General features: G+C 33.1%; 1 protein-coding gene across 1 annotated transcript; it reads left to right on the top strand.

Moving 5' to 3' along the window:
- Positions 1 to 2,380: 2,380 nt before the first annotated feature.
- Positions 2,381 to 9,666, top strand: LOC102586197 (protein NETWORKED 4A). Its single transcript, XM_006358564.2, has 5 exons — positions 2,381 to 2,497; positions 5,299 to 5,402; positions 5,755 to 5,828; positions 5,962 to 6,070; positions 7,680 to 9,666. The coding sequence occupies exons 3-5, from the start codon at positions 5,814 to 5,816 to the stop codon at positions 9,398 to 9,400; spliced, it is 1,845 nt and encodes a 614-aa protein (XP_006358626.1). The 5' UTR covers positions 2,381 to 2,497; positions 5,299 to 5,402; positions 5,755 to 5,813; the 3' UTR covers positions 9,401 to 9,666.
- Positions 9,667 to 10,263: the final 597 nt, after the last annotated feature.

The raw sequence follows: 10,263 nt of genomic DNA, 5'->3' as shown, positions 1-10,263 counted from the left end.
ATCAAATGGTAACTGATAAGTCAATTGTAAAATTGGTTTATTGGTATTGTGTTATCGAATAAACAATTGGAATTCTGCTTATCGGTGTGGGGTGGATTATTGAGTTTCCTTATCGTATAACCGTTAACCCATTAAGAGTTACCGTACTTACATTTTCATCCTATGTAAATTGTCTCATTTAATATTTTTTCGTAATATATAACAGTAATTATATATTTTCATTTGTTAGTCCTAACTCCTAAAGGCTAAAGTTGTAGAGCAATGAAAACCTATTTGCTTTTCTATATTTATTTATTTTGCTTTAAAAAATAAAGGATCAATTTATCCATTTGGTCTTATTACTTTACTACTTAAAAGTCATTTTTTTTGTAAGGTATGTTCATCGAAAAAAAAAGGCATCATAGAAATTAAAGGTTAGTCGATACACTGCTCAATAACCTTCTGATAATTATTAATCTGTAACCCAACCAACCAATATCTTATAGATTGGCTAGCGGATTGATAAATTTAAAAATCGATATCCACCTGACCATTAGATAAGCAACTCTATGTTTAGGGGATTAGAGTATTTCACGCAAAATGTTAGGTAGCATGCACATGTCTAATTGTTGAGTGTATCTTAGGTGAGTTATTGTGTTGTGTTGCATGTCTATTTATTTAATTTTATATAAATTTATGTGTGACGTGTGCATATCCAAAAATAAAAACTCTCACTTGTGAAATTGCACAAATTAAAAAAAAATGATAAAAGGTACAAAAAAAGAAAGCTAGAATACCTCGACAAATTATACTTCCAACTTTAATAAAAAATTATATCAATCAGAAATTCTTAGAGGGTATTCCACTTTAAGGGTCGAAACAAAATGAAAATAAAAATAAGAGAACATTAACTTAAAATGATAATTATCAGTCAAAAATAACATAATGAATCATCAAAATATAAAAATAGAATAACAAATTTACATTACATCATTTTAATAAATAAGAGAAATGGAAGAGAGCAAATAGTATTTGGAAACAATTTTATTATTGGGCCAAAGAAAAACATTAGAAAAAAACAAACAAAAAAACGTCAATAAAATTGCACCAAAAGTAATACTGCCCTAAGAAGAAAATACATTTTATCATCATTTTAATTTATTTATTTGATTTTAATCTGATGTAAAGTAATTTAAGAAAATATTTTTTTTATCTTATGATTTTAAATTATAGAAGGTGGTTGAATTGACTTGTTTAATGTAGCTTTTAACTTTTAAAGTTTTTTATTTTTATTTTTAAAGGTGTTTAGAAAAGAAAAATTTAAACACTTTCATCTAGACAAAAACAAAAAACAAAAATAAACTATTTAAATAAAGTCAATTCAAACATCCTTTTAAAAATGCTTGTTAATTCTATAAAAAAAAAATTAAAGAAACTTATATATATATAATAAAAGAGAGAAATGGAAGAGAGCAAATAGTATTTGGAAACAATTTTTTTTATTGGGCCAAAGAAAAACATTAGAAAAAAACAAACAAAAAAGGGTCAATAAAATTATACCAAAAGTAATACTGCCCTAAGCCAAAAATACATATTATTATCGTTTTAATTTATTTATTTGATTTTAACTTGATATGAAGTAATTTAAGAAAATATTTTTTTTATCTTATAATTTTAAATTATAGAAGGTGATTGAATTGACTTATTTAATGTAGCTTTTAACTTTTAAAATTATTAATTTTTATTTTTAAATGTGTATAGAAAAGACAAAATTTAAACAATTTCATCTAGACAAAAACAAAAAAACAAAAATAAAATACTTATATAAAGTCAATCAAAGTCCAAACATCCCTTTTTAAAATAGTTGTTAATTCTATAAAAATTAAAATTTTAAAAAATATTAAATTAAAAACAAACTAAAAAAGACAAATTCCAAATTTAGGAAAAAGCGTGTATCACAAATGACGACAATTGCCGCAAATGACGTATGGCTTTAATAACATATCTTTTTCTTTTGCACTTTCCTTCGTGAAAACTATTCAAAACGAATTTTATTTCGTTCACATTGAGCCGGCATCAACGAATACAAACGCGGAGAAGGAAATGCGTTCCGCTTAATCTTAATAAGTTTTGATAAAAAAATTATATAATACTAAAAAATTGCATTTTAAAGATATGTAACATTACTTATTTTGAAACGAATAAAGACACGGAATTGAAACAAAGAGTCATACGGTGACTATTCATTTTTTTTTCATTTATTATTTAGTAAATTGTGTACATAAATAAAAGAGATGTGGTTGAAAAAAAAAAGGGTCAAAAATATCTCATAGTAAAATAAAATAAAATAAAATAACAATGTTGTGTTTAAGACGTGGCTAGATTTAATTAATAACAACAATAAGGGTCATTGAAGTCCTACTTCAGCTGTCATTTTGACTTTGTTAGCAAGCCCTTATTTCTCTCAAATCTCCACCATTTCTTCTGTTGGATTCTTCATCACTCTGCCTGTCAACTGGTTAGTTTTCAATTTCTAATGTCTAATTTCTTGCTTTTTTTAGTTTAATTTAATGGTTTTTATTCAAGTTTGAAATTTGTATTCTAAATTGCTAATTGGCTTCGGTTTTGACAGTTGAATTGAATTGAATTTTTCGATTAGTTTAAGTCTAGTTTAGTTTTATCGATTTTTGGGGTAAAAGGGGAAGGATATGAAGGAGTTGACATTGCAGATGAAGTGTTTGATGAAAGTGAGAGATCTGGACCAAAAGCTAATCTTATCATCTTCTGACAGTTTCTTTATGTACTTGCACGGAGAGAGAAGTTTAGCCATACCCATTGTAATAAACAAGTTTACAAACACTTCAGCAATGAAAAAGGAAATTACACCAACATATGTCCCTTCTCCGATAAAATTGGAATGGTACAGAGAAGATTAGCATGATGACATGCACAAATCGAGAAATAGTTCAAATTTTTCTTCATCGGAAAACCAACATGCTATCTGGTGTCACAAGGTGGGGGTATGGGGAGGGTAGAGTACTAGAGTGTATGTAGACTTTACCGCTACCTAGGACCTAGGGTGTCAAATGGGTGGGTTGGGTTGAAATTTGATATATTAAAATGGGTTGAAATAGAAATCGGGTTGAGTCATGGCTCCCTAAAGTTTACTTTGGGCTTAAATGGGCTGGACTCAAATGGGCAAAAAAACGGGTTGGGTCATGACCCGCTTAATCTCAATAATTTTAACATATTGTTATTTAACTTTTATAGTCACAATTTGAATATTAACTCCAGAAAATTAAAATTTTTTTTACAAATGGATAGATTAATCCTATAAAATTTAAATACAAGAACATACATTACATCAATACAAATTAAGAGTTTAAAACAGGTTGAAATTGGAGATTAAATTCGGCTCAATTGAAAATTCTTTTAAGATGTGTTAGGCTTAATGTATTGAGATTGAACCCAATTCAAATCATCTTGAGTCAAACCCATAAAATTCTGAGCGGGTAGCTATGTTTGGGCTCATTTTTACACCCCTACCACACTACCTCTTACAGCTCAACTCAATATATGTTAACTGCTGCGATTAATAAGAGCCTGTTAGAATAAGCTTTTTCGCAGGTGTTCTCAAGGCAAAATAGCTTTTAAACACTTGAGTGTTTGGGTAAAATAAAAAAGTACATTTAAGTACTTGTTTTTAAGGCGGCATAAAACTAAAAAAAATAAGTCAGAAGTTAGGATTTTCAACTTATTGCTTATGCTTATAAGCTATAAGCCATCTAAACAGGTCATAACAATGGAATGGAAAGATTAAACTGGAAAGGAAATCCACTCTCTTGTTGCGCTGTTTAATTCTCTTACTTAGCTTCAAACTCACCTCAGGCCCATGTCCACCATTGACTGTGTTATGACTTGCTTGGTCTTCCAAGTCCACACTTGGGTTCATAACAATAACCTCATCCTCACTAAGAACCTTGTCCTCAAGGTTCAAGATAAGATATCTAGTGATTGCAGAAGGAAAAGAAAACTTCAATGTGTTCTACAACGTGTTCAAGAGCACAAGCAGAAGTCTATAGAAAATGAGCTCTTCCACCCCATTTTCTCATAGAATGTAATAGTCCTTGTGCAACGCTCTTTATAGTTCCAGTTGTCACTTCCAAGACTAGGCAACGTTCCAACAACCACATTGATTCTCCAGTAAAAGCAAAGCATTCTCCGGCAAACACATGAGCAGTTGGCTCATCCAATTTCAATTACAAAAACCCCTAAATGACAATGCAATGATACAGTGGAAACATTATTAAGAACATAGTCAATAGAGCAATTCGGCTGATGCACAAAATCCTCAATTGACATAAACTCCTCAAGAACCTTCTGATAGACAATTATGAGTATCTTATGCTGGCGAAACTGGAAGAATGTGGCTGAGATGGTTCTGGAACTCAAGGTAATTATTATGCAAAAGATAAGGTAATATGGCATCTAATTGGAGGACTCAGATCTTATGTCACAGACTTTTCATGTACCTAACTAATGTACTTCTATTTAGACTCCCAACAACTTGTTGTGGAGATTGATCAGCTAAATCAAATTCCACATTAGTCCTTTCAATATGGACAGTCTCACACCTTTTTCAGAGAACCAACAGAAATCATATTTTTTTTGGTAATAAACATGACATGGTTTTTATGAGAAAGAAAATGATTAGCTATTAAAATGAAAGAGTGAGTTACTATTGTCTTGAAAGAAGGGAGTGCCATGTGAACAAATCCAAATTAGTTTGGTAAGTTGGTCCCTCTCTCTATATTCTTATGGGCCCCTACTCCCCACTTCCCTTTCATAAATGAGATTTATTATGTAGCTCCAAGTGAATGAAGGCATCTCTCTCCGGCCTCTCCTTTGCCGGAGATTCAATTTTTTTTAGCATTTTCCTCTCAAAATCATTAGCTTTCTTTTTGTCTTTCCTGCTTTGTCCCCCCAAGTTGAGCCCTTTCTCCCTGCTTTTTGCAAAATTTAGTTCTTTTGGGGATTTTCTGATTGAAATCATTTATTGAATCTTTGTATGTGTCCATGAATATTGTCTTACTGAATTTACTTTCAATCTCTTAATTATCTGATTTGGGTATGACCATACATTCCCCCTCCCCACTTATATTATTATCTCAAAAATCAATGCTTTGTATATTGTTACCCATCTATTGAAATATAATTTCTTAGTTATATATCGTAGTTGACTATCTTTAACGAATGAAAAATAATTTAAGATTTGAGATGAATGGGCTTATGTGTAGTTCTTATATGTTTTTTGGACAGGCATGATATGAGGAAGAACACAAACACGTGAATATAGCCGGTGACAGTTGTGAGATTAGATATCGAACTTCCCGTGCTCCTTTTGTGTGTGGCATCCACAGGAGGTACATATTTGTTTTTTTTTCTGCTGGCCTGTTGGCCTTGTCAAATCGGTCGTTATATAAAATGGAACTTTTCATCGTTTCATAAAGAATAATTTGACAAGACATACAATAAAATTAAGTAATGATCAAAACAAGCATTGTATTTAAAGTAACAAATGAGAGACAACAACCATCAGAAATTAAGTATTCAAAAAGAATTTTGACCCTTCATCATAGCAGATATCGAAGTGAAGTAGTAGAAATACCTTTTGTTCCATACTTCTTAAACATGTTATTCTGAAACAAAGAAACATATATCCTACTGAGATTGACTTTTGATAGTTTGGCTTACGTCACCTTTATGATTATGCAGGCAATTTTTTTTAACTTTTTTGAGTTGAGGAGTTTGTATTGAATAACAAGCTCGACAGAATGGCATCAACGTTTGTAAGATATCTCTGTTCCATAACTTAACAGTTAACATGTTGAATGAGTATTGTTTGCCTTGTCTAAGTTTGCTCTCTTTACTTTCTGATATGTTTTTATTGTCCATGAGATTAAGAGTGAGTTCCCTTTTCAGGTGAAGTCTAGTAAGATGAAGAGGATGGAGTCGAAGAAATCACACGCTTGGTGGTGGGATAGCCACATTAATCCCAAAAACTGCAAGTGGCTTCAAGAGAATCTTGAACGTAAGCTATTGTCTTCTTTAACCTTTCTTATCTTTGTCAAATCCTTTAATTTCGTATTTGGCTACTCTGCTAATGCCAAAGATAGACCATCCAAATAGACCATCCAAATATATACACCTTATTAATTGAATTCAATTAACAGGGCATCATTTATGCATTTAAGACACACATATGCAAGAGATTGAAATTTGTACTAGTGAGTGATATGAGTTGCTACTCACTGGGCATGCTAATATTTCACCTTAGGGATCATTATGACAAATAGATTTGACTATTACTAGAATGGATAATAACAGATAGCTACTATATTCCTGTAGTTTTATAATTCATATAACCTCTTGTCAGAGGTGGAGCTAGAAGGTTACTTACGGGTTCTTTTGACCAAATCATGTATTTGTACTAAAAAATCTATTAAATATGAACAAAAAATAAATTTAGAAGTATGGTAGTCTACTAATGGTTCAACACTAGCGCAAATTATGGTAGGGTCTTCTTCTTTGTTTTTCATCATTCCATTTAGACCAATTATGATGGTAGATTAATCGTACCACCATTAACACATTAATTTAATTGGTAACCTTAGGAGGTATTTGTTTGTAAGATATTCTTTACAAAATTCAACAATTTTTATTTCTGCACCTAAAAAAGGAAAGAATTCTAAAATTTCAGAAACTTTGGAAGATAGTGAAATGCTCAACACTTATCCGTGAATTTTTTCTAACTATACCTCATGCATTTTCTGCTTTCTTGTTGGCTTGGTGGTTTTTTTTTTTGACTATACCTCGTGAAGATAGAGAAATGCTCAAACTTCTTTTTTGCAAATGTTCCAATCACTAGCTCTAAATAACAAGCTATCTTTCCCGTGTTAAATTTTGCCTACATGCACAAATTTTAAAATCATATTGGCTTCCCTTGCCCTGGCCTTATATCCTAGCGTCGCCCCTTGTATAGGTGTTAAATGTAACTCTTGCAAATAGGGCATGAAATGAGCGGTGGATCAAGAGTCAAAACAGGTTAATTAAAAGCATAGGTCATGATCCCAACGCATCAAAATATTGGTTAAATCATTTTAAGGTGGGTCAAATGTGTTTTGAGTAGAGTCATAGCCTACTTGGAACTTCAACGTGTCTGTTTGAACTTCCATTCATTGTGACCTATTCTTAAGCAACACAAAAATAAATATTTCATTCAATATGCTTTGTGGTTTTGGTAATTCTAATGACATCGTATGATATAATAATTTGGTCTTACACTATTATGGTATTTAATATTTTAGATTTTCGTGTCCAAATTCTATTTTTTACATTTCTCAAATTCTTTGATAGTTTCCGTATTAAAGTAAAACGGTCAGAAAAAAAAAGTAAAATGGTCAGAGAAGACCGGAGGCCAATTGACCGTACTTGTTTGTGATTCCATGAAAAAACTTTGAACAGTTTCATCCATTTATCTCAAAGGAGGTTACTAGCTATTACACAGACCTCCTGGGGAAAATGCACTGTAAAAACACCTAATTTTGGCAATTTAATTACCAAGTGGTTTCTCGTAATTTTTTTATGTTGATTGGAGAAAATGGCATACAAGAAAATGACAAATAGGTCTATTATTTCAGAGATGGACCAGAATGTCAAAAGGATGTTGAAACTCATTGAAGAGGATGCAGATTCATTTGCTAAAAGGGCAGAAATGTATTATCAGAAAAGGCCAGAATTGATCACACTTGTTGAGGAATTCTACCGCATGTACCGGTCATTAGCCGAGCGTTATGATCATGTGACGGGGGAGCTCCGGAAAAATATTCCTTCAGATCTTCAATCACAGGGGTCAGGCATCTCTGATGTGGGTTCTGAACCACCCTCCAGGTTGCCCTCTCCTGATCGGAGGCCAAGCCGTCCTAAACTTGGTCCTCGTGCTGCTGGATTTGAATTTTTTCTTGGCGCAGGCGGAAGTAGCTCGGACCTGGCGAAGGAAGGAGATGAATCCTCAACATTAGATTCTGAATCTGAATCAGATGATTCGTCTATCAATAATTACTCAAGTACAATAAGCAATGATGATGACCATGGGTTGCGTAAGAAGATTGGTGAATTGGAGGTCGAGCTCCGTGACGTGAAAGAGAAGCTTCGCAAGCAACATGAAGAGGTCTCTGAGAGCTCTGTTAAGGGATCACATATGGGCAATGATAATCTTATCGCAAGGATAGCTGGGTATGAGGAAGACCTTAGAAATGCAAAAGAAAAGATCCGGTTATCAGAAGAAGAGATTAGCAGGTTGAAAATTGAGCTTCAGAAGTATGTATCAGGGGACTACGTGAAGAACATCAATGAGATTACTGCTGGACAGCAAGCTAAAATTTCTGATGAGGATCTGCAAGAGAATGCTACAGAGGAAGAACCACAAGTTTTGGACCCAGAATCTAAGATCCGAACACTTGAGGAAGAGTTAAGGAGAACGATAGAGAAGCTTCATGATTCAGAGAAAGAGGTGGAGCGCTTAAGAGAGGAACTTAAAAGTAACGGTTCCTCCGTAAAATTACTTCATGATCAGCTTGGATCAGCACAGAAAGATGTTTCTGGCTGGAAAGCCAAACTTGAGAGAGAGAAAAGAGAGGTCTCAAAGCTGCAGGACCGAATTGCAAGGTACAAATCCAATTTGTCAGACCGTGATCAAGAAATCAGAGGACTGAAAGAATCAATATCAAATGCCAACAAGGCTTTGGCAGAAGAAAACTTGGAACTTCAATGTGAAATTACCAAATTATTGAAGGAACGAGCATATTTGGAGGATAATATCAAAGAAATGGATCTACGTTGCCAATCATTAGAGGAGGATGTTAGACGAGCTGTAGCAGGGAAAGAAGAAATGGAAATGCTGCTAAAATCTGAAATCGAGCAGTTAAAGTTGACCATCGCTGAGAGGGACAACCATATTGAAGAACTGAACAGAAACCTTGATGCATTATACCAGAAATATGATGCATTGGAAACAGAGAAAGATGACCTAAATGCTAGAGTTGCCTTGCTAGATGAAGATCTAAGTTCTAAAGATGATCAGATTGATCAAATGAACAACCATTTGAACCAACTGCACATTGAGCACGTCAAGTTGATTTCCGAAACTGAAGGGGCTCGTAAATTGGTAGAGGAGCTGAGGTCTAGAGTTAAAGAAGTGGAAAGAGAAGTAGAGAGACAAAAGGAAATAGTTTTGGAAGGAGCAGAAGAGAAACGCGAAGCAATTAGACAGCTTTGCTTCTCACTTGAGCACTATAGAAATGGTTACCAAAGGCTTCGACAGGCTTTGGAGCATAAGAGACTACCTGTAATGGCGGCCTAAGTCCATTAGTGATGGTGAGCAGACGTTATGATCATCTCAAACTCTGCTTTTTTGTTGTCCAAAACACCTTTTTACCTTCTTGCTTTTCGTTTAGGGTTCAGGTTTTCTTTTGTTCAATAGCTCCTTTTGTTAGGCATTTGCCTTCCCAGTATTCCAGCTTTTCTATGTCTGTAATTGCAGGAATACCAGTTGTGGTTTTCTAAATATCTGTGCACTTTCTTACCATAACAGAAACCAATATGAATAACAATTCAGCTTTGTATGAAGTATAATTTCGAACAACCATAGCACCAAACTATGGCTGAAACCGTCAAGCTGAAGAAACGACACAATTCGAAGCACAGAGGAAGTAGGTAATAGAACAACTCAATGTATAACAACACATCTTGTAAATTGTGTTACCTTTGCAGATGAGATGAACTACAGTAAAATCTCACCAAATTAATATTCAGTAAATTAATAATCTCTTTAAGATAATATTTTCCTCCGATTTCGACTTGGGGCAAAGAAAAAAATAACTTATTTTGATAAGATAATAAGATTATATATTTTCACAGACGGTATAAATCAATAATTCTTTAAAACTACAAGTATATCTAAGATAATTTAGTGAAATGTGATTCTATTGTCTTTTGTTTTTTTGTTAAACTTTAAATCTAGTTGAAGTTCATCTCTAACTTTTCTTATTGCATCCAAAAGTTCTGATGTTGTCTTTTTTAACTGCTCCATAAAATTGTGAAGAGTTCTAGATACGATAAGTGTTTCCTTACGCATAACTGGTTCTAAAGGTATTGTATCATCTACAACTTCATCATCAACATTGATTTTTATGGTATCCACAGTTTATTTTAAGCTTTAGACCT

Source organism: Solanum tuberosum, unplaced genomic scaffold, assembly GCF_000226075.1.
Source record: "Solanum tuberosum cultivar DM 1-3 516 R44 unplaced genomic scaffold, SolTub_3.0 scf00274, whole genome shotgun sequence".
Classification (NCBI taxonomy): Eukaryota; Viridiplantae; Streptophyta; class Magnoliopsida; order Solanales; family Solanaceae; genus Solanum; species Solanum tuberosum.
Note: the sequence above shows the minus strand (reverse complement) of the source record. Positions and strands in the feature narration are given on the sequence as shown.

Coding starts and splice junctions, on each gene's coding strand:
- LOC102586197 (XM_006358564.2), top strand. Junction 6,071..7,679: donor GCTTCAAGAGAATCTTGAAC/GTAAGCTATTGT, acceptor CTATTATTTCAG/AGATGGACCAGAATGTCAAA.